Below are 20000 nucleotides of genomic sequence, written 5' to 3'. Positions count from 1 at the left end.
CAGCTTCAAACTTCAACTCAGCACCAACAGCGAGATGAGTTTCTAACAAAACATCGTTAAAACCAAGCCCCCTCCTTGTAGGTAGTTTCCTTTCTTTACAGGGTTTACTCCATGGAAAGATTGACGGCAATTGCCAGGAATAGCTCTTCTTACCTCCTTCAAAATGTTCGGAACAAATTCGAGTGTGAAAGGATTCCAGCTTCAATGTTTTGTTCCTGATTAACCTTGTGTATTTCTTCCTAAGACGTTCGTCCTGTGGAATACGATAAAATTATAAATTTCTAATTTTTCTGGAGTGATTAGTACACAATGGAAGGCAGCAGTTGTAATGAGAAGGCATGACAAATGCAGAAGTATTTTTCGCACCCAGAAGCCGCCATTTTGAAATTTGTCCTTCCAATACGAGCCCACGCTGATTTTAGTGCGCGGCAAAAAAAAAAAAAAAAAAAATCACGTGATTTTGAAAAAGAGCAATTGTAAAATAATAAGCTAACATCTAAATTGATCTTTTGCTGTTTCTAGGGTGAGTACTGTTGGAAAATACACACCCGGTTATCTTTTAAGGCCACAAGGCGCTTGTATGAATAGAAGAGAAATAGTTTTATGTTTTTTGTAGTCTCTTTTTAAAATAATTTTCTATACCCATATATCTTCCTTTATGAATATACGAGAACTGTGGCCGAGAACTATTGACTGCTCACTGTAACAAAACCCACCGTTTTCACAATCCTTCCTTACACCACCTCTATACAGGTGCAATATATTGTTTTGCTATCTGAGACAATTCTCTTATCAAATTCAATGAACCTAGCCGGCCTTGAGGCCAATTATCAGCAAATTCTTTTCTCAGATAACCCTGTTCGGAACTGTTGGGACAATTCCCGCTTTTCCCACTCCCCCCATTACAATGTTGATTTTTGACGGTCTCCGAAATCAAGTTGATCGCTGGCATGTTTCGACATTGTCTGCGGGAAAGGGGGGAGCGAAAAAGGCAGCGAAAGGAGATGTCATATAACGATGGAAGCATGTACAGTAAATTCTCAACTTTTCGCCCAAAATTTGCAAGTGTCCCAAAGTCTTTTTGACCCGGATTGTAGCAGTACTTCACGGCTTTTGACAGTTTACACGCACACGACTCGTGAATGTCTGTCTTAATAATGTGTTGGTCAGTCTGTGTTAGAATTTTATTGACATTAGTGGTGAAGTCATGGCGTGAGCTAGTCGCATTCGAAAATCGTAAGCAAAATCGTGCCGTCCAAATAGCCTTTAAATCGCTGCAGAAACGTAATGTGTAGAAGCAGCGGACTTATCTTTGCATCCTGTTTATGATAGAATTTCACGATGCTTATTAACCCACCTTTCTTATTAACAGGCGGAGATGGAATCGCCCAGCATGATACAATACCGCTCTCATCAACTAACAGGTTAAGGGTGCCTGAAGCAGATCTTGATCAAGTAATTCTTGAATCATCGTTACCCACATCAATCCTTGTTCACGGTAACTTGTCAAGTAGTATTCAACGTTTTGTATCTCACAAAGGAAGGAGAAGGTGGTTCATAAAATACATTGTCCTTAAAGGGGTGACTCTTAACTACCAAATTCCATGCTACAGTTTACGAAAAATGATGGGAAGGTTCCCATCCGGTGAAAAAAGCGCCTCTTCCTTTTCTTTTGTGAGAGCCTTTCCCTGTTTTTCACTGAAACGCACGGCAAAGGACTGAGACTAGTTAAACATGCGCCTTCTGATTGAAGTGATGTCAAATTTCCACCAAACGTTACTTCATAGAACCATCCATGCAACCTCTTTGTAAGGCTCTTCGACTGAAAGCTTCCTTGGCAACCATTCTCTTTCTGTAGTTAAGTGCCACCCCCTTAATGAATACAAAACAAACTAGACACTTCAATTTAATTATTTCTCCCATGAAACTATTGAACGTCCTTTTTAAAGTGCTTTTCATTTGACAATCACTTTCCCTTTGATGTGGACTCTTGTCTGTTGTGAAGCTCGCATTACTGAGTTCTGGTCTGAATTTAGGTCATTCCTAACATGTTTATTTCTCCAGAAGCCTGTGCTGACCTCTCCGTTTTGAAGTAAAGGGAGAGTTAACATGATGCGTATAGGGCCCCATTTCATTTTGGGATTATAGCGCGGACGCGAAAATAGGCCTTATAAGCATTGCTTTAAAAGTATAATATTATAATAGGTTGTCTCTCGAACTCGAGAATAACATTAACAAAGCACAAAATGAGTTGATGGTTTGAACCATTAGTTATAGTTGAAATGAACAAGTGTCAACGGTGGACACACATGTGGCTCTGAAGTCCAATGTCCGAAGCAGACACACGGCCACAGATCGGGCATGGTGTGCCACCAGTTGTGATTGGGGCGTTCGTTGCTGTTTTACGGCGATCCCTAGCTGCTGCAATACACAGGCGGCGGTCGCGCTCGAAGTTTCTAGCAGCGGTCTGGACAGTCGCTCGCCATCCAGATCTATTGGCTGCGGCAGCCTCCGGTTCCTTCGGTTGAATTCCTGACCATTTTAGGTTGGACTTGAGATTGTCCTTGTATCTCTTCTTGGGTCGGCCTTGGTTGTATCTTCCCTAAGATAGCTCTTCGTAGAAAAGCTGGCTAGGGATCCTAGATTCGTCCATTCGGATGTCATGACCAGTCCAGCGTAGTTGGGCTTTGGGGACCATAGTCTCGATACTTGAAGTACTTGCCCTCTCTAGAACTTCTTGGTTCGAGACGCGATCTTGCCAACGTATCCGCATAATGGAGCGCCGTGAGCGTGTGTGGAACTGCTCGAGCTTTCTTAGATGCCTGCGGTAAAGAGTCCAGGTTTCACAACCGTGCAGCAGTGATGGAAGAACTATTGCGTTGTAGACCTTGAGCCGTTTGGTAGACAGAGAGATGCTTTTGTGCTGTAAGACCTTGATAAGACGTCTGCCAAAAGCCTGGCTAGCTTTCTGAATTCTGGCTGTAAATTCCCTGTCCAGAGTTCCCTTCATGGTACTCCCTAGGTATTTGAATGACAGGACATTCTTCAGCTGAGTGCGATCGATGGTGATACAAGCCTGTTGAGGAAGGGTCGCTGGTGCAGACTGGAGAAGGACCTCTGTCTTGATGTGACTGGTCGTTAAGCCAAACTTTTTTGCAGCTTCAGAGAATACATCAACAATTACCTGTAGATGGTGTACATTGTGGGCTATAAGAGTCAGTCATCTGCAAACAGCGCTTCAAGTAGTAACCTCTCCAGCGTTTTGGTCTTTGCTGCCAGACGCCTCAGGTCAAATAGGGACCCATCGAGAAGGTAACGGATGTAGATGCCCAGATCCATATCTCAGCTGGTGGCATGAAGTATCACTTGTGTGAAGTAGAGGTTGAATAACACTGGAGCGGATTCACTTTTCCAGTCATGTCATCATGAAGCAGTCTGATGAGGGTGGTGAATTTCGCTGGGCAGCCAAGTTTTCCAAGGATGACCCACAGCGCTTCTCTATTGACCGTGTCAAATGCTTTGGTCAGGTCGACGAGGACTGCGTAGAAGCACATGTTCTGCTGATTGCATTTCTTGAATCTGTCTGACTGTAAAGATCATTTCGGTTGTGCTGCGGTTACGGCGAATTCCACACTGCGACTCAGGTAGATTCTTCTCTGCAACTGAAGGAAACGGTCTGTTTAGTATATTATGAGCTAGGATTTTCCCGGCAGTAGAGAGCAGAGATATGCCTCCATGGTTCCCACAGTCTACTCTTGAATCTTTGTTCTTAAATAATGCGAAAATGGTTGCGCCACGAAGGTCAGATGGCATTTCTTCAATTTCGCAGATGGTAATGAGTATACCATGGAATGTCTTTAGAGCCTCGTTGCTAACGGCTTTGAATATTTCTGCAGAGATTCCATCCCTTTCGGGTGCCTTGCCATTGCTCATCCGTTTGATGGCTTTCCTGACTTCATCTATGGAGGGAGGGTCGTCAAGATCTTCAATGACTGCTCTTTGGGGGATATGGTCAAGTACAGTAGGGTCAACTGAGGATGGGTGGTTCAGAAGCTGACTGAAGTGTTCTTTCCATTTTTCTGTGATAGCAGCCTTGTCCTTGATGAATATGGTTCCGTCTGCGGAGAGCAGTGGACTAAAGCCAGATTTTGAACGACCAAACACCGTTTTAATTAAGTGAGTTGAAGAACCTCCTGAAATCAGGGAAGACTTGGATTTCTTCAGCTTTCTTCTCCCACATTTGTCATGGATGCTCCGTAGTTCCCTTTGCATGAAGGTTTGGTACGATTTGAAACTGTCCTTCTTTGGAATAAAGCCCGGGTCGTTTTGCCATTCCATGTATGCCTTGTTCTTTTTAGCGAGAAGTTCATCTATGTCACTATCGTTCTCGTCAAACCAATCCTGATGGTTACGGGATTTTTGGCCAAGTACTGCCTTTGCTTCTCCCGTTACTGCCTCTCTGAACTGGTTTCATTTCTGGGTTGGGACGTCAGAAAGTAATTCAGCAGCAGTAAGTTATTCATCCAGTTTGGACTGGAAAATTTTCAAGATATTGAGGCTGCTGAAGTTTGGCGACGTTGAATAATCTTCTAAACAGTTTCGGGCGCTTTCGATGGAGGGGGGAAATAATGAGATTTAGTGTGGAGCGGATCAGCCTATGGTCTGTCCAGCATTCTGTACATCACGCTGACGGACGATCACATAATCGATAAGGTGCCATTGTTTGGATCAGGGGTGCATCCAAGAGATCTTGTACTTGTCTGCCATTCTGAATATCGTGTTGATGATGACCAAGTCGTATTCAGTACACTTGCTTAGCAGCATGAGACCGTTGGCGTTCAGATTACCTGTGCCATGTCTGCCGATCACTCCTTCTCAGAGACTGTGATCACGGCCAACTCGCGCCAACATTGGCAGGGACAGAGTCAAGTAGAGAACTGAGGTTGGCATATAATTGCTCGATTGTCTCCTCTGGGCTGGTAAGGGTCGGGGCGTATGCACTGATGATTGTTGCGTACCGGTTGTGGCCGAGGGGTAAGCGGAGCTTCATCAGTCGTTCGTTGATGCCAATAGGCAGGGTGGGAAGCTGCTTCATGAGACTGGACTTGATAGCTAGGCCGACTCCTTGGACCCTGTCCTCGTCCACGGCCTTTCCTTTCCAGAAGAAGGTGTAGCCACTAACTGGTTCTGTAAGAGACCCCTCCCTCTGCAAACCGAGTCTTGCTTAGGGCTGCAATGTCGATGTTGTATCGTGACAGTTCTTTGGGAACCAGAGCTGTTCTCCTTTGAGGTCTTCCGCTGTCCATGAGAGTGCGAACATTCCATGTTTCAATAGTGAGTTTTCTCTTTCTCATTTGGATTCGACCGCATACGTGGATGATCTGCCAGCCGCGGCTAGCTGGCCAGATTGATGTAGGGCAGGCAATTTTTAGGCCACCTTTTCTAGGCCCCTACCTTACTAGGGTGAGCAGTGCTGTCCATAATAGGGCTGCTCAGTCGCCAAGGATGCTGCCGGACTTCCCTATTGCCCCGAATATAGGGATGAACGACCGAAGGCCGAGGCCGCCTACGTGCAGGATCAAGGCTACAACTGCCAGTGATCACCTCCGCCTGTTGTTTCGCCCTTCCCCCATCACTGCAGGGCTTAAGATGACTTGGTGAGGGATGAGATGAAAGTCGAAATGACCATGTATATGTGAGTGGATGAGGGTGAGGTGATTTGGTGATGGATGAGATAAAAGTCGGATGAATCATGTATAAGTGAGTGGATGAAATGTGCAATATAACCTGTGCGTGAATGATATTATAGTGGAAAAGCCGTTGCACAGGGACGATCCCACTCTCTCGACCTTGAAAGTCAGGATCCAGTGGCACGAAGACATCGTTACATCTGGGGACTTCCTCGGCTGCAGTGGCCAGGCCTTTCTTTGTGCTCCGGCGTGCCCTGCGCACTCCACATCTTCATTGCCGTTGGACTAATACTTTTGGTCTCTTCTGCCAAATTCGCTGGGACAGACTTTGCTTTAATTCGGGTGAGCAACTAACTAGGTAGACAGCCTACCAAGGCTACTGAGCTCTACCTGCCCAAACCGAATTCCTGTTCGAGGGGGGCTGAGGGTGTCCTGACACATGCCCAAGGTGTCCACCCAGGCTAGTGAAGAGAGGGAGGCGCCCTACTGCTCCTTTCTAGCCTGGCTCCAAGCTAGGTCTAGCCACTGCCCAAAGTAGACATCGACAAAATCGACCGCGGCCGTAGACACCGGTACTCTTCAATGATAGAGAACCGCATTGTGCTCCTCCGAAATGCCTTGAAAAGATCATGTATGCCGTATGCCGCGCACCGGTGGCGCACTTGGTTGAGCATCGGGCTGCCATGCGGGAGCTCCTGGGTTCGAGTCCGACCGGACCAACACTAAGGGTCTTAAAATAACTGAGAAGAAAGTGTTGCCTTTGTAATTACACCCGCAAATGGTTCGACTTTTAAGTCTTCTCGGATAAGGACTACAAACCGTAGGCCCCGTTTCACAACCCTTCACTCTTCACAACACAGTAAGACGTAAAAGAACCAAAAAACTATTCGTAAAGAGAAGGGATGGATCTCCCGGTGTCGTGGTCAGGCCTCATGTCATTCATTCATGTTCTGGGTGAGATCGCTAATGGACTGGTAGCAGCTGCCAGCAGTGCCTGTGTATGCTAATGTTCGATCTCACCTATAGAGCACTTGCTTGTAGAGTGCATTTGAATATGTAAATGACAAATGCGCTATATAAATTCGTTACCATTACTGTTACTTTCAGGCAGAATCATAGTGCGGGCGTGCAAGAGGGAAGAAAACATTCCACTAGTTACTACATCTATGAAGAGTGCAATTGCAGCTTCAATTCCAAAAGGCTTCCCACAACCCCTTTTACTTTATGGTCATGCACTGCCACTGCTTCTTGAGCTGGCTCAGTGCCTTAAGAGCACTTGCTTCCCCCAGTGTGGCCCAGGTTCGATTCCTTGACTTGAAGTCACACGTGGGTTGAGCTTGTTTGTACGGCTCTACCTTGCTTCGAGAGGTTTTCTCCGAGTGACCGGTTTTCTCTCTCCTCAATTATCAATGTTTGATCTGATTTTGTTGCTTTATAGTTGCTATATGGTTTCTCTATACTGTCCCCAATTAGTAGCCCAGCGCTAAAAGACTCGAAAATGAAATAAAGTTCATTTCATTTCATTAGCGGAACGTCAAACCTTTTATAATTAAGTGAACTATTATCGTCTGGGTGAATGTAGTCTTAAAATTAAAGGACTGTTTTGGATGACATTGACTGACGTTTCCACAACCTGAGCGGCAGTCATCTTCAGATTCAAGTGATTTGCCATAACGTTAGTTAATGGTATAAATGTTGCTGGTAAAATCCGTTGTCAGGTTGAATCCGCTTTTACCTAGGTTAAATTGCTGATTTTCATATGCACTCTACCTAGTTTAAGGCAGCTACCAACTCCCCCCCCCCCCCCCCCCCCCCAAAAAAAAAAAAGATTGAAAACACCTATACCTTCCTTCGACCTCTGTCTTACGCTCTTCAATACATCTTGTTGTTTTGATCTTCCAGGTCTATAGTCCTGTTTCACACTACAACGACTAACACACATAACCCAACACAGTTCTTTTCATAATTACTTTTCTATAATAAGTCAATCGATGTGTAATAACCAAAATTGATCCTAACACGACCCTAATTTTCTCTAGGCTTAATTTACAAATAGACTCCAGAAAAAAAGTTTCCACAATCCATCTGAGTGAGTATTCAACCAAGCTAAAATGAGGATCACCAATTTAACCTAGGTTAAAACGGATTCAACCTGAGAACGGATTTTACCGGCAACATTAACACTGTGGTCGTCACAGCTGATGTGATTGGTCAACTTAGTCGAGATACTATTGCTCGACTGTCAGTTACGCCCAGTACTTCACATAATTATGATGACTCCTGGGTTCAAACCATCAGTTTACGAAAACACATTTTATGTTTCACACAAAATTGTCTTGAGAAAAGTTTCGATCCCAAGCGATTCGTAGCATTTTTACTATGCGTGTGCATTGCACTGTATTTTCTTTTGTTTTCACTCCACTGGATTCAGGAATGCTGATGGCAATCGCATGGACAATGTTTGCATTTGTGGGCCTGTTCACCGCATTCTGCATGCGTGAAGTATGGGAACCAACTGAAATATTCGGAAAGAAAGCATGGTTCACGGTTTGTATCATGAATGTAATTGTTCTGGTCATTTAAAACTTGAATTTAATCAGCCAATGGTTTCGCCTTTTTTTGCTATGTTCACCCAGCGCAAGTTGATAATAACACTTTAAAAGAAACAACCGATTGAACAATTATTTTCCACAAGTATCATCAATATTTAGGGATTTAAGATCTCCAACGGAGACATCAACGAAAATGTTATTTAGAATAGCCCACTTTCAATATATTAAAATTCAGTTCTAAACAAAAGGCATCATCTCGAGGCTCTGGGAAATAAACCCATACAAACCCTTATATTTATTCCCCAGAGCCTTGAGGAGTGCCTTTTGTTTAGGACTGTGCGCACCGTTAGCTCAGGTGGTTGAGTATCGGGCTGCAATGCGGGAGGTCGTGAGTTCAACTCCCGCCGGACCAACACTCAGGGTCTTTAAATAACTGAGGAGAAAGTGCTGCCTCTGTAATTACATCTGCAAATGGTTTGACTCTCTAGTCTTCTCGGATAAGGACGATAAGCCGAATGTCCAGCCTCACAACCTTCAATGTTCATAATCCTGTGGGACGCAAAAGAACCCACACACTATTCGTAAAGAGTAGGACATGGAGCTCCCGGTGTTGTGGTCAGGCCTCATTTCGTTCATTCATGTGCTGGGTGAAATCGCTAATGGACTGATATTGGTTTTTCCGGCGGCGCCTATATATGCTGATGTCCGATCTCACCATAGACCATTTGCTTGTAAAGCGCATTTGAATATGTCAATAGAAAATGCGCTATATAAATTCATTACCATTAATATATCGAAAGTGGGCTATTTGAAGGTCATGTATTTTTTTTACTTTTAGGGTGGCCGAACACAGTTTTCGCGCGCGCGCAAGGATTGCAAAAACATAAACATGGCTTCAATACAGCAATCATTTTCTTTGCTCAATGCTTGCGCTATCTGTACTGTTTTTCCCCATAATTGAACCAAGTGTGAAGTGTGTTGATGGTTTTAGTCTTTTACGAGAAATCTACGTTAGAAAAGGTAACTATGCAAAGAACTCTGCAATTCGCAGATTTTTCTTTGTTATTGAAAGAACCCAGTTAAATGCGGCGCATGCATAGTAAATCAACAATTGCGATTGAATGCGGAATAGCTTTCTCGGAAATACGTCTATTTCTCGAGGACCACTCGTTAGAATTTAACGAAATTTGCCACGAAAATACTTTAGGAAATAAGTAACTCAAGTATTGAAAAAAAATTGAACTTTAACAGAGGAAATTCTAGATATTCCAGTGAGCCTTCAACAAGGGATAATTAAAGATCTCTCTGTCAAATTATTAAAATAGTGTTAGCTTGTGAAGATCGTTTCAAGCTTGTTGCATGCAAGTTATAAAGAAAATCTAATGACCAGATTTTCTGCAATTAAACAGAACCGATTTTAAAGGCCTGTCTATATTTATTCATGTTGCCATGGCAACGGCATGTACGTCAGCTTAACTATCAAAACACCGAAGTTCGTGTTGTTAACTTGCTTGCTACCATTTTTGACGACCAAAGGATCAAGAATTTTAGAGAAAAAGGTAAATGAAACATAGGTATCAAAAGCTGTGTTCAGCCACCTTAAGTTTAATTTGTTCAAGTTGGGTAGTTCGGCGTAAAAAAAAAAAACCCGAACGACGCAAGAACTGAATTGGGAGGAACGTGTTGTACTGAATTAGAGAGAAAAGCCAAATTTGCCTTTATATATGCTAACGTTTGGTCAGCTCTTTAAAAAATCAATTTTAAATTATTTATGTCTTCTCCAATATTAGCTGAAGAGGACAGAAACGATCTTCAGTTAATTGATATGACTTTCCTTAGAAAAGAAAGAGTAGCCTTATTTTTGGTCTTGGTTGATACAAAAACCCGCTTACTCTTCAAGTCTTAACCCTGGAGAGACTTCCCTGAAGAGTATAAATCGGATCTCTGAATTCGAAACTCTTTGAATTAATTCGGGGTCAATCCACTTGTTCTTAACATCAACAGGTTCATTGGCTGTTAATGACCACCACAGTATCATTAACAATCGCTGGAACAATTGTGATATTTGTCCACGTAGGAGGCTGGTCTTCGGTAAGTCAGTGTTGCTTGTCTTCCTATTTGTCACTTCCTCAGGGTGTGAGTAAAATAATTTTAAATTTACTATGTGATTTGGGATCCATTAGTAAGAGCATCCATAGCCTGCGAGCAGGCTCTCCCCAACCCCAGTCCCTCGGAGAGCCTGCTCGCAGGCTAGAGTGTCCATCTTCCGCAAAGGGTTGATACACCGACAAAGAAGTAGAAGAGCTATTTTTTAGACGATAGTTTTAAAACGAAATTTGTGGTGACATTTGGAAGCATGCAGAAACACTCATTATTCAATCAAATTTCTTAGTTTTGAAGATGAAAGTGCTGCACGTGAAGTGGTAATGTTTTTTTTCTCGTGAAAACCTTTTCTGTGACTTCAAGGGTCCCTAACAAAAAGCCAATTACAACCTTGTGTAATCTGTGCCTGTAAATGTGACGTCAACTTCTAATAATTAGATCCTAGTGTGACTAGTGAGTATATTCAAAATGCGCTTTACAACATAGTGCAACAGTTTCGACCACCAGAAGTGACTCTGTAATCAGGTGTGACGCTATAGGTAGGCGTGACTCTATAGTCAGGCGTGACGCTATAGTCGCCTAGCCACTAAAATCAAGAGTTTTCTTCAACTTTTCAAAGTATGAATGAACAAGTGCAGAAGGGCATACTCAAGTGTCAACATTGGCAATGGGCAAGGTCACTAACACAGGATTGGAAGAGGCACTTTTAGTATACATTAGTTGCAATATGTTAGTAAGTATGCGGGTTCCTGGAAAAAAAAGGACGAGTGTTCAAAGGAAATAACATTACAGTATGCAAGCAACTCGAACTTACACTAACCCCTCTTTTTCAGGGGATCTAATTGTCTAATTATAAGCCGGCTTATAGTTTTTCATCACAATTGGTATATTTCTTTGCTCCATCAGGGTGCTGGGGCGCATCCAATTTGGGGGATAATCGCTATTTCTTTGGGGGTCATTCAACCGATAATGGCAGCGTCTAGACCAGCTCCAGGTGCACCAAAGTAAGTTCTACGCACAGGTGGAGCCCGTTCAGAGGCTGATTATACCGCATTGCAACGTATTGCGCTAATTGTGCTAACAACATAACAAATATTGGTCTGGTGTGAGTGTCGGGAAGTACGGAGCGAAGTTTTAGTTCATACTTTCCGGCTCCTCGGCAGCGTCATGACGTTCGTCCCCCTGCCGCACGGGTTTGGTTCGATTACCCCCTATTTGAAAATCCTCGAGGGATGAACCTTCTTAATCTCCTCTTCACAGTAATGACAAAGATAACAGCTTTCTTCAGTGCACGCGAATCGCTAAGAGCATGCTTAGCGTCACCCCTGCAGGCATTACGGGCATTAATATTAAATGCCTGTCGGTTGGAATAGTAATTAATGTGGGTCAATAACATGGGTCGATATTTCTTGGAATAATACAGTCCTCATTCCCATCTCTACTAAGGCCCAAAAAAGAGGTGAAGAGCTTTTCCTTTAATGTATCTACAAGAAGAGAAGTGTTCAGCAGTTGTAAAGTTTTCGCAAAAATACCGCTCGCAAAAAGCTTCTATTCTTTCGAGAAGCACGCCCAGGGTCTTAAAAGAACTGAGGAGAAAGTGCTGCCTTGGTAGGCGTAACGACACTTGGTTTGACTTTCAAGTGTTCTCGGAAAAGGAATGTAAGTTGTAGTCCCCGTCTCACAACCGGTCAGTGTTCATAATTTCACAGGCACGTTAAAAAACGCAAGTACAGTGAAGACATATTTTTTTCAATGTCGTCTCGGGTAATACTCGGAAAAATCCGAGTGCTCCATTGCAGGAGTCGAACCTACGACGTTCCGATTACTAGCTGGAATAAGGCTCGGATTTCTTCGTGTTGCGGTCTTGCCTCGGTAGTCTCTCATTAAAAATGACCGGCTTTCCATCGTGATGTATCAGTCAAAAACGGTTATGATATATGAGGCTATCTAAACTGAAAAACAGCTATAGGTAAAGATGACTACGGTGAGTGCTTTCACATAATATGTTGATATGACTTTATCCGCTTTCTTGGTCTTGTTAATTAAGCTCAATATAGTGTTTTCTGTTTTAGTTCCAGTCGCGAAATTTTCAATTGGACACATATACTTGTCGGCATAGTTGCACTGGATATGGCAGGTATGTTTTTAAAAAAGAATGCAAAGGGCTGTTACTGAGCAAAGCCGACAAAAATCGTTGGAGAATTCTAAACAATGCTTAGTGCTAGCCTGGCTTGATTACTCTCAGCTAACTGTGATAACAACTTAAACTAGTTTAAGGAAAAAACACCATTTTTTCATCGCAAACAACATACTTTGGACAAGCTTCACCCACCTTCTGATTGGAAAAAAAAATACTTGAACTAGTTTTTTTAACGGACTCTATGAAAAAACTGTGTTCTTTGATCTTTACACAGAACAGCTGTAGAGCTCACATTGTTAAGGCGCTGTTACACAGTGAAATGTGAAACTAACTAACTTAACGTATGTGTATAAAATGTATGAAAGATTTTATTTGTACGCTAGAATAAACAATGCGGTTTGAGTTTCTGTTTAAAAGTACTAAAGTTCAACATCCTCCTGACGTCATAAGGAAGAGCATTCCACAATTTCGGTACCGCTGCCATAAATGCTCTATCGCCAAGTGTAGGTGAGGTCTTAGGCATGGGTGGCGATAGAAGTAACTTACATCAACAGGTTCATCGGCTGTTAATGACCACCGCAGTATCATTAACAATCGCTGGAACAATTGTGATATTTGTCCACGTAGTAGGCTGGTGGTCGGCTGGTCAGTGTTGCTTGTCTTCCTATTTGTCACTTCCTCAGGGTGTGAGTAAAATAATTTTAAATTTACCATGTGATTTGGGATCCATTACTCCCGCTGCCATAAATGCTCTATCGCCAAGTGTAGGTGAGGTCTTAGGCATGGGTAGCGATAGATCTAAGATTATATTTAGAACTGGGTCTTAAAGTTACTAAATCCAATATATACTTAGGAGATGTCCCATGGATTGCTTTAAAATTAATAATAAAATCTTCCAGTCAATTCTGGACCTCACTGGAAGCCAATGTAATTCACGTAGTAATGGTGTTATATGGCAATACTGAGGTGCACGGTATAGTGAACTTGCCGCCGCATTTTGAACCGCTCTAGCTTAAAAAATCACGAAATGCACGAGCAAGTTCATACGATTTCCTACGCTTATTCCACAAGCGGTATCGTAAACAAGAACTACGTATCAAGGAGTATTAACAAAAAGTTAATTTCCCGGGAATTAGGAAACATACTGTTACAATGAACGTTCAGTTACATTTTGGTCACATGCTATGTGAAATCATATTTCCTATAAAAATTCAATTTTCTTTTCTTTTAATCTGCTTCGCAGTTGTTACCATCCATCTTGGCTTGGACCTAAACCAGGTTGGGCTCGGGAAGCCCGGCCTATACGCTGTAATTATTTTCTCCATTGGTGTATTCCTCATACTTGTTTTTGAGTTCTATATTATCATGTCCAAATGGATCAAGCTCAAGAAGACCAATACCAGAGGTAGGACCTGAATTATAAGTCGCTACAGCCATACTACAAGTAATACCCTCAAGGGTGTTGTTAACCTTCAGGAACCCGTCAAGTGGAGCCTCTGTCTACACTTATTCCTTGAGTCAACACTTTCCCGAATATATTTATTTTAAGAACGATTTTTCCTGCGAAAAAGAGTCATTTCTACGGCGAAACGCAAAGAAAAATAAAAAAAATTCCAGCGTGATGCGTGTTTTTTGTGTTACATGACAAAAACCAACAGCACTGGCATGATTGTGACACCACACGAGTACATACGAGTAACATACGACTAACATACGAGTACATACGAGTAACTCCGAGTATTAAGCCTAAGCGCTCGTTTCAGTGATTAGTTCTCGTATGTACTCGTATGTTACTCGTATGCATTAGTATGTTACTCGTATGTTACTCGTATGTACTGGTGTGGTGTTTTAGTCACGATCGCACTGGCATAGCTCTGTTTTGATCGGGCATTTAACCTCGAAACCCCCCATCAGAGGCGTTCTATTAATAACTCTACTCAAGAAAGGGTTGACTCCGAGGCCCAGTATGAAAGATAAAGGTGGACTCTTGACACTGTCACGCTATTTTTAGCCGGTACCACAGTGAAAATCCATGAGACGCTATTGTGTTCATGGCAGCCACAAAATTAAGACAAAACTGATTCCTTTGAATTTAAAGTACTTTTTAGTAATGCATAGACTAATAATAATGCATCAATGCAGTAATGCAGTAATGCATCAAGGTGTTAAAAGAGGAAGTTTATTGAATGGTGAACAGAAATTAGGCCAAGACACAAAAATCACGCGAAATTGCCTAAATATGTTTTTGGAAATTCCCTATTTTTTCTCTTAATACCTCGATTTTTTTTCTAAATATCCCGAAAATATCTGCGTTTACTTCCATAAATGATACAGAAATAACCTAACAAAGTATAAGGCAACACAGGAAATTCAACGGTGTCCTTGTAAGGCATACAACAAAACTCTAAACAATATTTTTTCAACATACGTGACATTATAAAATGGAGAATACTGCTTCATGTGATTACTACAGGCCCATATGGCAGTTCGTTTGTTTGAACTTCTGTGTCTGTAAGTATCATTTAACTTAAAAATTCGCTTTCTTTCTCCATTTCTCTGGGAAACAAAAGGTGACCTCAGAAGTTTTTCCCTAAAAAATCCTAAATATCACAATTTTCTTCTAAATATCTCGAGATTTTCTAAATTTCTCAAAATCGTCTAAATGTTTAAAATATATATCCTGTTATTATATGGCAAAGCCAGTCTTGGGCAAATCCCAGCGCTCTGATTGGTTCTTTCTCGGTCGGGATTTTGCAGTACGGACCATTTCCGTGGAAACGGTCCAAGCCGTGTATTTTTGTTTTGGAGCAAAGCCGGCAAATTCTTAATTTGCAACCAAAACAGCGAAAAAAAATCTGTGAATATTGTCATTCTTAACAGTGAAACCACCAGAAGAAGCTAAAAACATAGAAAGATAAAAAGATTGAAAAGCTAAAAAGATGAAAAGCTAAAAGATAAAAGTTTAAAAGATTGATTGCACCGGAAGGGCATTTTAATATCAGAAACAGAGTGCCATGGATATAATAAACAACTTACTAACCCACAGGCGGCCCAGATGTTGTTCGAGATTTACATACGTGACAGTATTGCGTTACGTTTTGAGCCATTTAAGAGAATCAGGGACACCCAACGAATCTGTTCCTCACATTATCTGTTCCCCAGAGGAATCTTGCTGGCTGGCAAAAATACAGGTGTTTCGATGAGCTGGCTGGGAAATTTTGTTATTGATAGAGGTTTTGCCTGGGAATTACTGACTTTTTCTAGCATTTCAACCCGAGCTGGCTGTAGAAACTCTGAAGACTGACGACGACTAAAAAAAAAAAAAAAAAAAAAAAAAAAAACCCTTCCCTCTCCCAGAGAGTAGTCACAAACATACGACGACTGGTCAGAGTGATTGCGCTTCCGGAAAAAAACCTGTTTTGTCCCGGTTTTGTCGCTTTTGTTCGGTCGTTTTGGATCGAGGGATTTGAAAGCGCGCGGAATTCCTGGCTGGGAAATAAATTTGATCAGCTGGCTGGGAAACCAACCAATTTTATCTAGCTGACTGGGAATTTCTTGTGTTTCTTGCTGGGAAAAAGGAACAGATAATGTTTTCCCAGCAACACTGAAAAACACCTGAAAATGCCTTAACAACATTTATTTTCATTAACTGGGGTATAATAATACATTTTACAACAAATTGGTCGTTGAGTGCCCCTGGAGAATGTATGAAACGGCTCGAAAATCGCTCTAAATGCAACTTGTAGTAAAGGATTTAAATAAAAGAAACTTACTTTAGTCTGCTCTTGTGTTATTTTGAAGTCTTTGTGGCAGCCGAGGCGTTCTAAAGATGTTCTAAAGCCATTTTGACGATTTAAACTTTTCCAGGTTTGCTTTCCATTAAAGTGAAACGAAAGGCTGGCGACCTGGTGGGCCGACGGTTCGAACTCGAAGCTCCATAAATTCCACTAAAATGCTCGGAGCTCGCCAAAATTCCCTCACGGCAGCCATCGATAATTCTTCTTTCTAGTTGCTTCGCCTCGGATCCCAAGGTTTATCTTATCCGCCCGAAAAACGCTAGCTGCTTTTCGAACGCTGGCTGCCCATTTCTGCTTCATTTTGATCCGTTACGAGTTAGCCACGGATTTCAAAATCGTTGGCTTAGCGACCACCTCCAACACGACAAAGTCGCTCTCAAACGTAGGGAGGCACAGGTCACCGTATCAGAGTCCCTGGGGAAATTACACCGGAAACGGCGGGAAACTCGCCGCTTGCAGAGAAATAAAATGAGTCAAATATTACCATGCTAACAAGACAGTTGCACGTCGTTGCTGTTCGTTGGTCAGTTCTACTCGAGAGCACTATCTAGTGGCATTAATTTTTAGACCTTTTGGCATTCCCATTTCTGCCCACCAAAACAGTGCTTTTCAGCGCTAAAATCGCTCAGTAGGTCTCAGTAAAACAGTGCTTTTAAGCGCTAAAATCATTGAACAATTTTAGAGCTCAGAGGAATTGTTATATTGAGCAATTTAAGCGCTAAAGAAATGCACTGTTTCTGAGCGATTTTAGCGCTTAAAAGCACAGTTTTACTGAGACCTACTGAGCGATTTTACCACTGAAAAGCACTGCTTTGCCCCGAGTGTTGTACTGAGCGATTTTAGCAGCAAGTTGAGCAAATTGACCTGTGCCTCCCTACGGTTGAGAGCGACTTTGTCGTGTTTGAGGTGGTCGCTAAGCCAACGATTTTGAAATCCGTGGCCAAGATCACTCGTAACGGATCAAAATGAAGCAGAAATGGGCAGCCAGCGTTCGAAAAGGAGCGTTTTTCGGGCGGATAAGATAAACCTTGGGATCCGAGGAGAAGCAACTAGAAAGAAGAATTATCGATGGCTGCCGTGAGGGAATTTTGGCGAGCTCCAAGCATTTTAGTGGAATTTATGGAGCTTCGAGTTCGAACCGTCGGCCGACCAGGTCGCCAGCCTTTCGTTTCACTTTAATGGGAAGCAAACCTGGAAAAGTTTAAATCGTCAAAATGGCTTTAGAACGACTTTAGAACGCCTCAGCTGCCACAAAGACTTCAAAATAACACAAGAGCAGACTAAAGTAAGTTTCTTTTATTTAAATCCTTTACTACAAGTTGAATTTAGAGCGATTTTCGAACCGTTTCATACATTCTCTTAAATGGCTCAAAACGTAACGCAATACTGTCACGTATGTAAATCTCAAACAACGTATGGGCCGCCTGTGACTAACCGAGCTTGCTCGGGCCGTGCTAGGGAATATTGGCCCTCGGTCGTGGCAGTACGGACCTCGCTTCGCTCGGTCCGTAGTGCCTGACGACGCGTGGCCAATATTCCCCAGTACGGCCCTCACGCTCGGTTAGTAAGCGGTTAATATTTGCGTCTAGGCCTGGGTCTCTTTAAAAGCTAGGGGTCTTGTTAGACGAAACCACACGTGAAACCCTTTTCCATTTCAATGTGCTTTGATGCTCTCAATTCGGTGGAAACTTTTTACAATTTCTCGTTTAAGCAGGAAGCAAGGAACTTTCGATATTGGTTTACATTCGTCAACACCGAACTTCCCTTTTAACTTCATGTAAGAGTAAGAGAACTACACGTAACTTCAAAGTTTTCTTCCGTATGGTATAGCAAGCAAGACGAGGAATTGGATTTCTATGAATTTGACCTGTTTGAATTGGACATCCCTCTATCGTACCCAAGCTCCTCGGAAGTCTGAGGGTCGGTCCGCTACTGTCATAGAACAAAAGTAGAGCTTTTATTTTGCTTATTTTTATTACAGATATCCCAATGCATCCTCCTGGATATGAGACTCGACAGCAGCCAGAAATGGCTCCTAAGGTTTATTCTCTTTCAATTATATTTATCCAGTATTTTAGAAATTCTGTAAAAAATGTGAGTTTTTATCTAGAGGATTTGGCGTGATCATAACTCTAGAAAGATGAATGGAGACAATATCGTTACAATAAAAAGGTACTAACTGAGTTTATAGGCACAGTTCAAGCCAATACTTCCTATATAATGCAGCCTGTGTACATGCATCCGCCCCTCCACAGGCTAATATCATGAAGAAAGGAAAGAATTGGGCTGCTGCCGCAGGATAGAAACATTTGTCTCAGATGCTTGAAGACAGATGCGAGCGTTTTGCCTATATGAGCTTCACTCCTAATGACACAGCATTATGCTAAACATTATGCTCGTATTTTCCATTATTCTCGAATTAATCAAACAATGTGAAAGCTTTTTTATCATTATAATGCCACAAACCCTCCTCACCGCCACGCCCACGGTTCAAATATCACGCCCGAGAACTTACGACTGCCCAGCAAACTTTCGAGCTACACCTATTTCATTGAAAATCTGCCTGTTCCGATCAAATCAACATAGAGTTAAATTATAAATCTTAGCATTATCATTTGGCGCAATTGTTCAAAGGCCGTGTCACTTTTTCCGGTGGACAAGTATCTATTCAACAGTTTCAATGTGTGCGAAAGTTTTAGCATTTGCTCTGAACCTTGAATATGCACGCTCGAAACACATCTAAGTAAACCTTAAACCTTGTTTCACACGTATGACGAAAATGCAAATTATACGCAAACGAAGTTCACACGTCCAACGCAAACGCATGGGAAGTAAGACACGCGGGCGCAGTTCAAATCCTCTGTCCAAGATGGTGGACGAGAATGAACTAGCCTGCAAAGCAGGCGTATTTTTGTTTTGGTAAGAACTATTGGCCGACATCTAACAGAGGCCTGAGGCCAGTCAAAAAAATTGCACTAAGCGAGAGGAGGATAGTATGAAATGGTAGTGGGGGAAGGCGAAGGGGAGGCAATGCCCCTCGTCTCAATGCTCTGCCGGCTGTGTGCTTTCAAAATGACGGCCCATTACGAACTTTAGATCTTGTCCGCCTGTCAAAAAACGCCTGCTCTGCAGGGTAAGAATGAACCTGTGTTGTCTTTTTTTTCCCTATCGTTTGCTTTTGTGTTTGCGTTTCCCGTTGCGGTTCACGCGTGTGAAATGCAAACGCAAGAAAATGGAAAAAAATTCATTTCTTGCGTCTGCACTTGCGTTTGCGTTTGCCTCTGCGTCGTACGTGTGAACCAGGCTTTAGCCAATTTTAAACGGGGAGGTTATTTTATACCCTGGTAAGTTTCCTATCCACTGGATAAAGTCATCTAGTCTTTGAACAACATGGGCCTGATGTACCAGCCGCCAAATATGGGATTTACTTCCTAAACACTTTTGTTTGTGTTTTATCTACCCAGGAAGCTATGCTTCGCAAGATGATGTTCGCTTTTGTTACTCTTCTTGGATTTAGTGTTACACTGACGATAATTTTACTGCTAGCGCTCAGAGATTAAGGTAAACGTATTTAACTTATATTATTCTCACTCTATAAATATATTTTGTAACACTTTGTTAGTTTCACAAGAGTATGTTTACTGGATGAAGTGATTTATGAAATGCGGATATGAAATCAAGGGAAGTTATGATGCTCGCAGTTATGGACGCAATTTTA

The 20000-nt window shown here is 42.3% G+C and overlaps 2 protein-coding genes across 5 annotated transcripts in view; one reads left to right on the top strand and one right to left on the bottom strand.

The window, feature by feature from the left end:
• The window catches only part of LOC138007376 (uncharacterized), a 1763-nt gene extending 1347 nt beyond the window's left edge, over nucleotides 1-416 (bottom strand). Inside the window, exon 1 of the mRNA XM_068854243.1 lies at nucleotides 1-416. This exon is cut by the window's left edge and continues 1347 nt beyond it. The gene's annotated coding sequence lies outside the window, so the exon portion shown is untranslated.
• The window catches only part of LOC138007374 (ferric-chelate reductase 1-like), a 100469-nt gene that overhangs the window by 23361 nt on the left and 57108 nt on the right, over nucleotides 1-20000 (top strand). The window contains exons 7-14 of one of the 4 annotated variants that reach the window (XM_068854238.1): nucleotides 1373-1498; nucleotides 8122-8237; nucleotides 10247-10333; nucleotides 11252-11349; nucleotides 12418-12482; nucleotides 13729-13890; nucleotides 18264-18322; nucleotides 19747-19843. The exons of 2 other annotated variants lie outside the window; for them this stretch is intronic. In XM_068854238.1, the coding sequence (XP_068710339.1) occupies nucleotides 1373-1498; nucleotides 8122-8237; nucleotides 10247-10333; nucleotides 11252-11349; nucleotides 12418-12482; nucleotides 13729-13890; nucleotides 18264-18322; nucleotides 19747-19842 (809 nt within the window). In that variant the 3' untranslated portion in view covers nucleotide 19843. The remainder of the gene's footprint in view (nucleotides 1-1372; nucleotides 1499-8121; nucleotides 8238-10246; nucleotides 10334-11251; nucleotides 11350-12417; nucleotides 12483-13728; nucleotides 13891-18263; nucleotides 18323-19746; nucleotides 19844-20000) is intronic. One more of the 4 variants, XM_068854239.1, reaches the window with a different exon arrangement.

The sequence above is a fragment of the Montipora foliosa genome, chromosome 6 (assembly GCF_036669935.1).
Source record: "Montipora foliosa isolate CH-2021 chromosome 6, ASM3666993v2, whole genome shotgun sequence".
In the NCBI taxonomy this organism is placed as follows: domain Eukaryota; kingdom Metazoa; phylum Cnidaria; class Anthozoa; order Scleractinia; family Acroporidae; genus Montipora; species Montipora foliosa.
The sequence above is the reverse complement of the archived record's forward strand: the minus strand, read 5'-3'. Positions and strand labels throughout refer to the sequence as shown.